We start from the raw sequence: 14,395 nt of genomic DNA, 5'->3' as shown, positions 1-14,395 counted from the left end.
CCCCCAGGCCCTGCCAGGGCCACCACGCAGCCCCCGATCGAATTTTTTTCCGTTACTGACCGTTGCCCGCCCTCCCGCCCTAAAAATATCTCTTTCGAGATAGTGCAAATCCCAGTCAACAGCCCCAGGCCAGAGGGGGGAAGAGCACAGCCCACACGCTCAGACACCAAGTCCAAGCATGTGGCCTGTGCTCTTCCCCCCTTGTACCCTGCTCACCAACTACCCACCACCAGGACAAGACAACCACCACCACACACACCAAGTGCTACCTGGCCCATCTCCTCTGATTCCTCCACAGCCAAGGACAACAACCTTCTTCTCCAAACAAGCTGCACCTGAGGGAACAACAGAAAAAATATAGCAGTGCTGCAGCTCACCAAACACACCACCACCACAAAATAAATAAATAAAACCCAACAAAACAGCACCAAGACCCCAAGCTCCCTCACAAAACGCAAGCCTAAACCGTGCAGGTTACCCTCGCTCATCACTCCTCTCCTCCAAGACCAGACTGGCCACGCACCATCACAGCTCAAAGCCACGTACACCGTCACCCTCCAACGAAACGCAGTTGTGTCCCCCGCCACCTGCTCACAGTGCACGCCACTCACAAACAAAACAACACCGCTTACCTCGCTCCGGAGACTCTCGCCGGCGGGATGCGCGGGGAGCCTGCGGCCCTCCGGACGCAGGACTCGCGGCTCCTTCGTCTCGCCGCCGGTGAAACCGCTCCCGGACTCGGGCGCCTCGCCCTGCCACGAAGTCATCCGGTGCCGCTGCGTTCCCGGAGAAGGGGACTCCGCGACCCCAGCGCCGCTCTCGCCGAAAAAGCCTTCTCGCTTCTCATCTTGCGGGTGTCAATGCCGCTCCTGCGCTTCGCGTATTGACTAACATCCGCTGCCCGTCCCGACGACGCGCGAGGCTACCGGCTTGGTCCGGCGTCGTCTCCCCTCGCCAAATCCGCTGCGACTCCTCCGGAAAAAGGTCCTTCAAGTCGCTGGCAGCTGTCACCTTGCTGAGGAGGAAAGCGGGGCTCCGTGCTGTCCAGTTCTCTGAGCCGAAGAGAAACTCCACCGCCTCCCTGCCTCACCTGCAAGGAACGCGCAAACATCCACAACGGCATTCCAGCCGTGCGACCTGTCCCACCGCAACTCCGCGATGGGAACGAGATCGCGCTCCTCGAGATGCCCGTTGCAGGCGGGAGGGACGGGAAGGAAACGCGTGGGACCCCAGCGGCGCCGCCGTGCTGATCCCGGAGAACCGGCAGGGGCGGCCCTACGCGAGCCCCGAGAAGACAGATCTTACCTAGTGATTCCCGGACTCCTCACCTCTTCCACCGTCTCACCGGTTCGGGATGACGAGAGCCTCCGCTGCAGCCTCCGCTCAGCCTGCAAAACGAAAAGCCTTGTCTCGGCAGCACCGAGGCCGGAAGAATGCGGCCCCACCCCCCTCGCTCCTACCCACCGGACAGGGAGCGACTGAAGATCCCGCTAAAAAAAGCCCCGGAGGACCGAAAGCGCGCTGGGACTCGGGGAACCGAGCGGCAGCCCCTCGGAAAACGCGACGGCGGCCGGGCGGCGATGTTTGTCCGGCTCCGCGAAGCCGGAAGAGCCCGGCGGGAGCCGCGCGGCGAGAGCCGGGCGGCCTCGTGCCGCGGGAGGCGGGCCGGAACGGCTCCCGAGCGCCGGCTGCCTCCGCGGTCTCGTCGCTACCGGAACGGCTCGCCGGCTCCGGCTGGTCCTCGCCGGAGACATCTCGCCGCAACCTGAAACGAAACAACGCGACAAAAAAAGTCACGCAGAATCCCCAGATACCGCCCGAAAAGCAGCCCGGCGCGGAGCGAGGACGGAGGAACGGAACCCCTACCGGCTCTCTCGTGGCTCCCGGCGGCTCTGTCGTGGCTCCCCGTGGTCTCGGGCGGAGCTTAAGAGGCTTTGGGGAGGACCCGCCCCGCCTGCGGACGAGGCGCAGCTGTGCCCGCGGTCCCGCGGCAGCTGGGACTCGTTGCCTCGTTAGCGCCGGCGGGGCTCGTTAGGGCCGGCCGGGGAATCTGACAGCTGGGCACGTGGGCTCCCGATCGGAAAGAGGGACTTAAGCCGCGCTTTCCGTGGCGGTTTGTTATGCGCTTCTCCTCCCCCCGTGGCGGGGTTCGCTAACGAGTCCGATCAGTGTGCCTCATTCCAACGGGTCGCTGCGCGTCTCGCGCGACGCCGTTCCGAAGAAAGCCCCCGGCCTTAACGGGTTCCGGAGGCCCCCGCGGCGTGCTGTCTCCGCTCCGCTGTCCCTCTCCCCTCGTCCGAATCAATAAGTAAAGGAATAAATAAAAAGATCGCGAACCGTGTCCAAACTTCGTACCTGGCGTAGTGGCGATGTGACAAACTCGCGAACGGACCGCTGCAATCGCAAGTGGAGCCGATCGATATTGACGCGTAACGGCAGTGGGAGATGCTGCCGTGAATACTTCACGGGATACTTTGGCAAGCGATTAATAGCGTTTAGCTGTAAAAAGGAAGGCATTAAATCTCTCCTCTGCGATTTAGACGTGACGAATCCTTTAGCGCGCGCTCAAGGAAGTCGGATTGTCCTGCAAAGAAGTAACTACGAAGGGTTCAGCTGCATAACGACCGCGTTTTTCAATGCGACAGCTTGGCTTTCCGTTTTCGGAAGCCGTGCTTTTCCCTGCCGACAACAGGCAAAAGGGCGTTGAGTGGCATTTAGCTTCCTTTTAGCGCGAACAGAAACGGTTGTGAAAACAAACCCGACCAAATATTCGGCCGTAAGAGGGGACGGTCTTTACGTCGTGCGTTCGTTTGGCTCTAGTGGCTGACCGGTATGACGTTCGCTGGAGGCGAAGTGCGAACTATGATTTTGCCTGTGCTGCAGTCCTGGGGAAACGCTGCCGTGAGAACTCTGCATTTCACGATGAAAGCGGTTCCTGTTTCAGCTTGAATTCTGCCTATTCTTCGGTAGGGCAGCGTCTTCCTTCTTAGGTGGCACTGAATCAGCAGCCTTGCGCAGTGCTTTGCTGCTTGAGGTGCCGTCCTTCGGAAGACAGACGGAAAGCCAGGCCTCTTTTCTTTCTGATTTTGATGGCTCTCGCGGCATTTGTTCCCCCTAAATTTGGCTTGGTGCCATCTTAATTTCATACGGTGTTCTCCTTCTCTTCCTTCCTGCCCTGAGTTGTTGTGTGACACGGCTAAGCGCTATTAAATGACCAGCGGGTTGCCTCCGAGACGGCTGCGTTTCAGAGGCGAGTCAGGTGAAGCCTGCAAATGCAGTGTGTGAACCATTCCCAGGGATAGAAACGCAAGGTCGCTGGTGCCGATATTCACCCGGACAAACTCCAGCTTCTCTGCTCCCCTCCGGTAGTTTGCTTTCATTTGTAATTTCATTACCCAGGTGAAAACAGGCAGCTGAAGGGATCGCCGTCCCCCCTCGAGAGAACGCCAGTCTCACGCTGGAGGGACCTTTCTGGGTAGGCTGGTGGCTTTTATCCTTTGCCTGAGAACCTGAGCCGCCGTGAGCAGCCTTCCTGCACAGCAACGAGAGTGGATGAGCTGCAGTGCCGGCCGGTCGGACGGCCGGTCGGTCTGCCCTACTGGGGCAACTGCACGAGCCTCAGCAAAGTTTGCCTTGCTACTCTGTCACCTGACAAGTTCCGATCAGCCCTGCAGGAGACCAAAATGTCAGAGAGTTTCTGGCTTCAGCTTGTAAAGCGGCTTTCCTGATGAACTTCACCGTACCTCAACTCGATACCTTGGAGTTCAGCGTTCTGACTGAGAAGACGCACAAGCAGCGCCGAGAGAAACGACTGCTCGCAGGGTCTAGAGCGTGGATGGGGCCGGTGTGGAGGGAGTCGGGAAAGGAGGCAGCGCAGGGATCTCTCTGTACTGAGAAGCACAGCGCAGCCTTGGCTATAAAGGTCAGAGCTGCAGCTTCCCAGTGATTAACAGGGAGACCTAATAAGGACTTCTTGAAATTTTCACAAGGATCTTTGTTTTTTCCTCAAAAAGGCAACAGCTCATCGAGTTCCAACCAAAACTCCTGTATGCGTGTAAAATCACACGTGTGTTTTGAAGGCATAATTGCTGGGTGTTCAGAGTGGGCGTCTGGCGAGTGGAAGCTGCCAGAACCGGAGGGAAAAGCTGTTTATGGCGATGAAGCCTGTCGACCGAGCTTTATTTTTGCTGGATTTGATCAGCTGATGGAGCCTTCACTGTACTGGGGACAGAAAAAATAGATAGCTGCTTGTATAATGAGTTCTACAGAAAGAGCAGTTTGGGCCCTTTGGGTCGGCACTAGGGATCGGTGTGATCTGAGATGGATAAGCCCCTGTCCTCCTTGGAACGCTGTAAATTACCTATGCGCTTCATTACTTCCCTGGAGGCGCAGGAGGATTTTCCTTCTGTTCGCCTGACGCTAGCAAATGCTACGAAGGAAACCCAACGCAGCGTAAAGGTGTTTGAGGTAGCTCTACATTACACAGCACGAAAGGGAACGTAGGCAGTACGAGGACACGCCTGTGACACCTGAACGACGTTCGCATTGATCATTTGCTTTTAAATCATTCAATAAGACAAGTTCAGAGCAACTGGCACAACAGACAAGTAGTCAGGGAACTTTTTGTTCACTCATTCACTCATTCATTCATTCATTCATTCATGCATTTATTTATTTGTTTGTTTGTTTATTTATGTATTTATTTATTTTTGTGGGGTTCTTCTATAAGGTGGATAGCGGTTCAAAATCGTGACTGCAGCCTCCGCTGAGCTTTTCCATAGCAGCTCTTAAGTGCCAGGGAAAACCTTGGATAAAGTTTCTTCAGTATGGCCTTTCTCACTGAACACAGAGTATTTAAAAAGAAACAACAAAAAAATGTCAATGTTTACAATCATTTTTATTTATTTTACATTTCTGGAGCCTCAAAACTTGATCTGAAGCATGATCCAGAAAAAGGGCTTGGGGTAATTTGTTCGTAAGCGTGCAGTGTGGCGGCGTCGGCGCGCTCTTACGATCACTTCCACGGTACGCATTTGGGAGCCTCGTTCTAAGTCTGCTGGCAGCATTCCCGTTTGGTGCTTTCCATTTTGACGACGTTCATCACAGAAATTCTGACCGTTCTCCCAAATGTAAAATTGTGTGAATTTTTCTAATGGAAAATTTGCAAAAATTAATTTCACCCTGGTTAATAACGAGTTGGACGTCTGACTTTATTTCTGCATTGTTTGGATGGAGATTATGTTGCCCTTTGGAAGCAAAGGAAATGGTAAATGAAAGCCATTTTTATGTGCTTATCTTGCCTTAAAGCGAATCTCCTGTTCTGGTCTGGAGCCTTTCAGGTTGCTAAAGAAACTGCCGTAGCCTCTGACAGCATCTCTGCCGAGACTAAATGGCATGCGGAGTCTCGTAGACTCTCTGTTAAGTGCAGCGCTGGTGGACAAAAGCACTTTGCAGGAGGATCTCACATGTACTGATGCCACAGAGATGGATTTCTGTGCTGCGGCTGCATTTGTTTTTTCTAGCCTTCAGTGCCCTGGCAGTAGCTGCAAGAGTCTCCTTGCCCTCTGCTTCTGTGAAATGGGCACGGAAGTGCGCAGCTGCCGTTTCAATAGACCTTGTAAGCTCCTGATCTCTCAGCGCTCTTCAGGGTTTTCACTTGTATGGCGTGAATCAAAGACAGGCAGGGTATTTTGGGCAGGCCCTGTTTGAGGTCAGAAATGTCCACTTATCTAAGTTGAAACTGAATAGAGCTGCCTGCAGAGTTCAGTAAGACTTTTCTCTGAAATGGTTTTTTGGTGGGGTTTTTTTTTTTTTTTCAGTCCTCAATGGAAATTCTCCTTAAAACTACACTGAGGACATCTCTCATTCAGCTAGCACAGCTGCATCTCAGGCCTGTTTCCCCACTTGGCTCTCAGTGTAATGCTGCTGCTGGTGAAAATGCATTGCTCTCCTGATCCTTTTATGTTTAGTGGTGGTGGACTAGGTCGTAGATAGCTAACATCGTGCCCAATGGATATAAGTTCTGAACTTAATAAAAAGCAATTCCCCACTGTTCTCTTGCACAAAAAGAGGGAAGAAAAATATGTCACAGCAGGAGGAAGAGTGAAAGCACTGCGTGTCTTTCCATCTCTAATGTTAAGCTCTCTGCTTTGCTTGCACGCAGTGATAAGATATGGTGAACAGTACAACACCTGCTTCTGTACAATATTTCTTTCGTGGGATGTTCCCACGTTAGTAGTAATACTGGCTCAAAGGTAGATTCATACCCTCTTATTCTCAATAGAAGCATTAGGGTCAGCCCGCAAACAGGTGAATGGACAGGATTGCACTGATGTTGGGAATGGGGCGAGAAAATTTTAACAACCTCCAGCTTTAAACTTACGTATTGAATACTGCTTTTAGATGCGGAGCGTCTGATGACGGCTTAAATATGCCTGTTTCAGCTTCTAAGCTTTTTGGATATCGGTTGGATTTCGGTATGAAATGACTATTATGTGCTGGCTCCTGTCATACTCAAGAAGCCAGATGGTTTCCAGGCGGCAGCCGCGCTTTGTTTACAGAATGCGGGGCTTGCACAGGCTGCCTAGGGGTTCAAAATAAAGGCCCTGTCCGTTCGGCTGACAGACACGTGTGTGTGCGCGCCACCTACGGTTGTGAGAGGTGACATTAAAAAGAAAAGCCTCGCCACGAGCCCAGGGTGCGCCAATAACAAGTTGTTTTGTACTCTACCGTGAAATATATTTCAAAAGCTTTTTTTCACAAGCTGTCATTTCTCATGACTGTTGAGGCTGTAAACTGTTCAGGCTGTTCCCGTGACTGAAGGTACACGCAGCTGCATGTTTAAGATGTCTCTGCGGCCACGCTAACTCGTGCAGCTCTGGTTAAGGCATGCAGCACTCTGTTATGCAGAGGTGCTTACGTTGTGCGTCTGCCTTCCCTTCCCGTTCTGCTCTTGTGCACGACCCGGAGAAGCAGCGGGGATGCTTCCCCTTCACGGCCTTTGTGCTGTCCCTCCTGTTTGTCACACCAGCTCTGGCGCAGCTCCGGGGAGGTTTCTGTCGGAAGCCTCGTGTTCCTGGGTGCGAGGAAGATAAACAGCGCGAGCTGCTGGCAGAAGTCAGGAACTGCGTTTGAACCGGGCTGCTAAACAGACGGTGGAAAGAGAAAACGTTGCCATTTATTTGAAGCTTTAATTCGTCCTTCTTCCACTTTTCATGGCAAAAGAAAGAGCAGCCGTAAAAAGGATTTTAGATAAGTAAGGGAACCGGTCAAACGGTTCATACCTGTATCAGGTAAACATCCTCACTGAAATAAAGAGATGCCCAGGGAATGGGGAGAACCAGGTAGGGATGAGCAGCTCGGCAGGTCTGCTCTCCAGTTCTGTACCGCTTTCTTGTTTGGTGCCCTAACTGCAGCTGCCATCTAGCGCTCTGAGCAAGACGGAAGGGACAACTGCTAAAATGTGCGTCAAACGTGTAAGCCTGTGTAAGCCTAACATGTCAACATTCTTGAAATAGAGATGCAGTGATGACTTCAATGGCATTTCCATCTCATTAGCCCCCCTATTCATAACCACAAAATTGATCACCAGTAAAATTTCTATTTTCTGTCTTATCAGAAAAGAAAAAAAAAAAGAATCCCAATGTTTTTTGAAACAGCTGCTTTATGCTCTCGGCTTGCTTGGCAAGAGGCAACAGCAGCAAGGTCACATTTTGGACCTAAGTTTAAATAAACAGACACGGAGTGTTTCTGCCTGTCTTTGAAAGCTGATCTGCACAAATCTCAAAGATGATTTCAGAAAGGGCATTTTTTTCTTTTTTTCTTTTTCTTTCCCTAGTTACAGCGAGGCGCTCAATCTGGAGGCAGTAAGGTGTCAGTCTCGTGACATAAGGGACAATTTGGAGTCACAAAAGGAAACTTACGGAGCAGTCTTCCTTTTCTTTAGTTACCTCTAAATACTGACAGGATGGGAATATACTTTTTTTTCCTTCAATCCTTTGCCAATTTCCTTACAAGAAAGACACAAAACTAGAAGCTATGAGCTAACTTACTCAACAATATACATATAATAATAACTGGACAACAATAATTGGATTTCTAGCACCTGTTGATATTAAATTTATTTCAAATTTGCCATCGCAGCATTGAATGGTCCTAAGTGGTCATACATCCAAGAAGTGGTTTGGAACTTGCTGGAGAACGCTCGGTGACATTAGATTTACTCTGTCATCATTTTCACAATGTCCTTTGCCACTGTCCTTGTACACTTACGCTGAACGAGTATTACATGAGAACTTGTGTCCAGAAGGTCTGTAACTCCGCTCTTCCAGTGGTTTGCAGGTGAACCCGCTCCACGTTTGCATCTGGTTTTGAGTAGAGGTCATTAGCAGAATAGCTGGCGTGAACAGCCAAGTTCCATTTTCATACGGTGCAGCTGTAGGCCAAAGCAAACAAACACAAATTAATTAACAGCAACCATTCCCAAGATATCCACAAGCTCTGCAGGTGGCAATTTTGGTTTTTGTTTGCAACAGAGAGATTTAACAGTTTGGCACACACGTCAGGACTACACGGATAGCATGGCAAATTATTCCTAGCCCCCTCCAGGAAAACGAGTAGTTCTGAAATGGACGTTACCGTGCATTCCAGCATAGCTGCGGTTAAATCCGCAGTTGCTAATGAAGGTTAACGACGCTGCGCTTGCCCCACGGGACGGAAACTTCTCATTGCTGTTGTCGCTGTTTTTGTCGTCCATCTGACACTTTTTTGAAGAAAAGAGCACGCTCACCAGGTACCTTAGAAGAAACTGCTGCATCAAATAAATGCCAATTTAAAATCTGTTCGACGTTATTGCTGTCACTAATCTCCTGGTCTTTGGGGGAACATCCTAAATAAATTCTCATGCAACTTGACTGTTGAGTACTTGGCTGCTCTGAAGAAGAAATGCTTATGTGCAGATGTACTTAGTCCCCTGTCACTCCAGGAGGAGCTAATGCTTGAAACTAACAGCTTGAGCCTGAAAAATGTACTGGGGAACTAGATGATATCACAACTGGCTTCATATAACCAAACCAGCTCAAATCAGAGCTACCCCACTGAGGAGTGGTGTGTTAGCAAGCAATCCGGTATACGCCTCTGCACTGCCACAAGTGAGCAGTCCACGCTGCTGAGACAGAACAAATGTTCTTGAAGACATCGCTAGTAACAACCTTCACTGGCAAATTGCTTTACATTGGTTTCCGTACAGCGAATCCCCTCTGTTTGCAGACCTTTGCTACCTGATCCAGTACCTGGTTCTGTGGCCCTTCCCGCTGCAGAGGGCATGGTAGCTGCATGAACACAGACGATACCCACGGGCACTTTGAAATTGCCGTATCTGCGTTTTCACAGCATCATAAAACTGGATTTCATAAGCAGTTTCTTACTGGGGGCAGAGATATTTTACACCAGGTTTGAAGGTCATGAGGATCACAGGCACTCGACAACTGGGTGGTTATTGACGGTTTTGTGCAACCTTTTCAGATAGTGACTTAAATACACACACACACACACACACACACACACACTTTTAAGTCAATTAGGAAAGCAGATAAAAACTGTGTCCCTTTCTTTTGCTGTAAAGACCTGTCCAACAAATTCCAAAGGAATTTATTTTTTCCACTGTTTACTCGTCGTTATTCATTAGCTGTATGTATGCTTATAAACGATTACATGCTTTTACCTTTTCAATTTTCAGATTCAGTGATGGAGCGGTCTTCAGAAACCTTTCCTTCACTTGCTTGTAGTCTTTTGCTTCTGGTTTCAATTCTGCTATTTTGAGCTGCTGATTTTGCATGTCGTCCCATTTTTTGGGCAGTGCTGTTGATTCCTGATCTGCGGAAGAAGCACATCAATCATTTACCCAAATCCGCTGCTTAAAGTGAAATATGCCCTCCTCCTTTGAAAGCTTATACTCAATATAGATTATCATTATTGCCTGTTCACTTACAGTCAGCCAGGAGCCTATCTTTTAAAAACAAAGAAACAAAACCCAGAAGAGTAAGATGCTTTATTTGACAGATCGTTGTTGCACTGACCGCTGATGTGTTGGAATGGTAGCTCCTAGACAAATCTGTTCTCCTTCGCCGTTGGAGGAGGAGAAACATCTTTGTTTGCCTTCTGCCCACACTGGGGAGGGAACAGACACTTAATTCTCAACAACTAGGAGCAGAGCATCTGAAAAAGGAGGATGGAGTTTGGAGCTCCAGCAACGCATGCTTCACCTGAAAAGCGGAGGTCTTCTTTCCTTCCTCCGATTTCATACTGAGCTCTGCTCTTGAACACTAACAGCGGCTGACGTGTTCCCTAAGCACTCCTAGCACGTCAGGCTCCGTCAAATCAAGAGGGTGTCCTCTTCTCAAAAGCAACAACTTGTCCAGTAATAAAGCAAACATAAACATCTGATGGAATATGTGAGGCACTGAGAGGCGCACAACTACTTAAACCTGACGACTTCTGTTTCCAAGAGTTAAATGGAATATAAATTGATCCCGGTAAGATATAAAATGAGCCCCTGTAAAACGGAATGACACCAGGGTGAAGAAAAGAAACCCACCGGGAAGAGTCCTGTAAGGGCAGGAGAAAGATAGCTCTTTGTAATGGAAATCGCTGAGATAAAGAGAAGAGGGCCCCTCTGGAGAATAGAAACGATTTAGAAGGACAACTGCTACAGGCATGTCTAATCATTGCTAGCAAGCCTGCTAAGAACCTCTAAAGGCATTATCTACATTTCCAACAGTTTTACTTAGCTGCACGATCCTGTTATTGTCATCTCCCAGTCTAACGCTTTCTCCAGAAATGGACAAACAGCATCTCACAATATTCTACATATTCTTCCTATTACTCTGACTCAGCCGGATGCAACCTACCTTCGTGTGTGAATACCAACCCGACTCATCGAGATACTTTTACTAACCTGCAGATTTATCAGTACGTGTAAGCACCATACGTTGTCCATCCCCATCTGTAGCGTATCCACCTTCTATATTCGCCAGGTACTTTGTCTTGTGAATGACGAGTGAGACAGCTTTCTGCTTTCTTATAAAAGCACTTTCCACGCACGTATTTGTCATACTGTCAAAGGACACGTAGGAATCTTCTTTGAATCTTCTTTACCAGGATTTTCTCTTTTTTTCAAGCTTGTATGGAACACAGTCAGAAGATACGACTGAAAAATGACAGGTTTAATAGTTTTCACAGATGGAGTAGAGTTCCTCCTTGCAGTCAGTTTCTGCATCCATCATCTCATCAGCGACTATGTCCGGAAAACAGCCTGCCTGACCTGGAACCAGTTACAGATAGTTAGCCTTGAAAAGGATTACAACATCTTTAACAGAATAGTTACGATTGTTCCCGTAATCACATGGGTCACAAAGGACTCAACTAACTTCAGGTTGGCAATTTAGAAATGGAAGCTTACTTTCGCTGATGCGGCAACCGATGAGGCAATGGTGTGGATGATACGGCCGGGGTACCTACCCGACCAGCCAGAGAACCGGCTCTCAGTAGGCCGCTAGGGAACGCTTTACTCCTAAAACTGCTCTAGTTTTATTCATGCAAGAGGCCTCTTCATGCTGAAACCCTAAATCTGAATTCTCTTACTTACATAAGGAACATATAAAGAATTTTGCTGGCCTGATGAAAAAACAGGGAGGCAAAAATGGCTGATGTGACAGTTTTGACCTGTTCACATTCCATCCCTGTTCACGTTCCATACCCTCTCGCGTGTCTGCTAGACAGAACTCCATCATCTACTGATTTTACCAACAGAGAATTAGCTCCCTGGGTTTAACCAATGAGCTGCTTTACACATCATGCTGTGGTAACAAATATTTAAGGTTCTTCATAAACGTATGCATATATTATAAATAAATTGGAACCCCTGTTGTTGAGAAAGAGTCAGCTTTAGAGCACACGTACTCATCACCTGCTACCTAACTGCAAAGATAAAGTTTCCAGTCCCTTCATCAGTTTCCAATGATGGTTTTGAAGTCTGCAGTTGCTGAATATATTTTCATTAAAGAACTACCCTTCCAGACAAGCTAATTGTTTCAGCTCTGAGATCTGCAGAATTGCACGTACCAAACCAGTTCAAAAAGAAGAGACAAACCTGCTCCAACTGCTGGGATGGTAACAGAGGCGTACTGCTGTAATTCACATTCCTGAAGCACTTTGGAGACTGGCACTTTCATATCATCTTGGGTGACAAAATGGATTATTTCTGGCATGGCAAGCTTCCTGCTTTGGTAGTTATATAGCCAGCATTAGGCTGCAAGGCTGAAACGTAAGCAGGAGTGAGTGAACAATCGACAATTATATACGACATATATATGTAGTAATCGCCATTGGGAGATAAGAAACGATGACGAGTACAGCCCAGGATAAGCTCCAAGTCTCTTTCCCCATGCTGATAAACACCTCCCTCTCTTTATTTTTACTGTCTGGGATTCATTTTATGATCGTGAGCTGTTTGCCTTGTTTGTCAAATACAGTTTTGTGTGCCTTCGTTTTCGGAGTTTGCTCCGCAGACGTACAACACTTCATGCAGACCAAGCACTGCAGTCAGTCTTAACACGAGTCTGCCTGTCTCCTCCATGTAATTCTTCCCTTTCGTTGGTCTTGTGAGCTGAGCTCCACACCAGAGACTTTCTCCCTTCTGTTATCAAAATAAGGGAAGCCTGCAAACAGGCTTTTAAGCCAAACGCTTCTCCACCCTTACTCCCCATTCAATGTATTCACTAGCTCAATTTGGTCTGCAAATGCCTCTTTTAAGGCAGGAATCCAGATGCAAAGATTTTCCTTCTTAGTCATGGAGAGGGTACAGCAGTGGGTTGCTACTGAAGACAACGGCAAACATTTTTTCACTCAGGGATAAGAAAAGAAGTTGCAGGCAGGGAGTTACTCCCAATGAAACATAGCTTCTCTACTAAGGGTTCTGCTAACATCACCCCAACTCACACCTGTGTTCTCCGTGGACTTGTCTATGTCCCTCAAAAGCTGTACTGGAATTAGAGGATGCAATCATAGGTAGATCTTGCCCTTTACAAAGGCTTATTTGCTCTTTTGTCTTGAAAACACCTCTTCCTTTCCTTGTTAGATGTTTTACATACATGGCAATAACCGATTTAAGACTACTTGATGTAACACAGCGCATAGGACAGATAGGTGTACAGTAGGCACTGAGAAAGAACTCCAAACAACTCCCTGTCCTGCATGCAAGCCTTCAAAAAGGACAGAAAAGTAGCACCATACCTAGTTCAGCACACTCGTTTTCAACCTCTTTCCCAGCACCTTTAGAGACGCCTTAAAAGACAAGAAGCATATGACTCCACGGTTACTACTGTTAATTCCCTTGAAGTCCTGCCTAAGGCAGAATCAGATACTCCATACTCTCTCACATTTTTGGTAAAAGCACAGGTTATAATTAGTTAGTATTGTTTAAATTTTAGGCTTACACTTTTCAAGTCCAAAACGATATCTTGAGAAACCTAAAAAGTTTAACTGAGGTAAAAAACACAATAAGGTTCATCTCCTTTAATCTAAGAGATGTTCTCTGAAGAGATTCTATTGAAAAATTCAAGTTATTAATTTCACTTTTCTGCAAGTCTTAAAACACATTATCCAGTAGCTCAGAATGAAAGAAAGCTTCCCCCTCGCCTCACCTACTCCTCCCAACCACGTACACTATTTCCACACGTAATACCAACTGAAGTACCTGTTTGGAGGTTGACGGTTTTGTTTGATATGTTTACAATGACATCTCCAGTTTCCTTGGTAATAACAGGAGTGGCCACCTGGAACTTCATGGAGCCGATTGTCATCTCATATACATCCTGTGCTGGGCTTGAAATGCAACCAAAGAAAACTGTAGGACAGAAATACAGACACTGAGCAGAGGAGCATTCGTGGGTACAAAGCCTGCCGAGACCGCAGTTCGTCTCTGGACTCTACCTGTGAGAACGCTGCCCGCATCAGTAACTGAAAATCATTCCTTCTCATGGTGGTCTCAGACCAACCTTCGCTTGCTCCCATCATTGCTATTTATGCTGACATATTGGGAAAAAACAAACACGTTTTACCACACTCCTGCTATAGAGATGTTTCTTGCAACACTTATCTGTATCAGTCTTCATGAAGCACGGAGGTACGACAGCAGCACACTTTGCAAATCTCACTCCTTTGCTCCTGTCTCAAAGGGAGTTTTAGGGCAAGTTCTCAACTGCGTGACAGCAACTTTTTTGTCTACGTATTATTTCTAAAAACTTGATTGAGTTTTCAACAAATACTCATTTTCCACACTCTCCAGTCCCACTAAACTGGACAGCACTGACGACATTTCAGGGTGCTTTTGCTGTTG

At 48.0% G+C, this 14,395-nt stretch overlaps 2 protein-coding genes across 15 annotated transcripts in view; one reads left to right on the top strand and one right to left on the bottom strand.

Moving 5' to 3' along the window:
- Window positions 1-14,395, top strand: part of LOC125692143 (UPF0462 protein C4orf33-like) — a 169,983-nt gene that overhangs the window by 45,342 nt on the left and 110,246 nt on the right. The window lies entirely within an intron of this gene.
- The window catches only part of LOC125692142 (protein mono-ADP-ribosyltransferase PARP14-like), an 88,921-nt gene continuing 82,670 nt past the window's right edge, over window positions 8,145-14,395 (bottom strand). For 2 of the 8 annotated variants that reach the window (XM_048942295.1, XM_048942297.1), the window contains 6 exons: window positions 13,291-13,341; window positions 12,149-12,315; window positions 10,955-11,320; window positions 9,722-9,873; window positions 8,638-8,809; window positions 8,145-8,434 (listed from right to left, as the gene is read on the bottom strand). In XM_048942295.1, coding sequence (XP_048798252.1) covers window positions 8,268-8,434; window positions 8,638-8,809; window positions 9,722-9,873; window positions 10,955-11,111 — 648 coding nt within the window. In that variant the 5' untranslated portion in view covers window positions 11,112-11,320; window positions 12,149-12,315; window positions 13,291-13,341 and the 3' untranslated portion in view covers window positions 8,145-8,267. Of the gene's footprint in view, window positions 8,435-8,637; window positions 8,810-9,721; window positions 9,874-10,954; window positions 11,321-12,148; window positions 12,316-13,290; window positions 13,342-13,753; window positions 14,076-14,395 lie in introns of those variants that run through there. The other 6 variants (XM_048942298.1, XM_048942299.1, XM_048942296.1 and 3 more) reach the window with 6 other exon arrangements.

The sequence above is a fragment of the Lagopus muta genome, chromosome 4, assembly GCF_023343835.1.
Source record: "Lagopus muta isolate bLagMut1 chromosome 4, bLagMut1 primary, whole genome shotgun sequence".
NCBI classification, from domain to species: domain Eukaryota; kingdom Metazoa; phylum Chordata; class Aves; order Galliformes; family Phasianidae; genus Lagopus; species Lagopus muta.
Note: the sequence above shows the minus strand (reverse complement) of the source record. Positions and strands in the feature narration are given on the sequence as shown.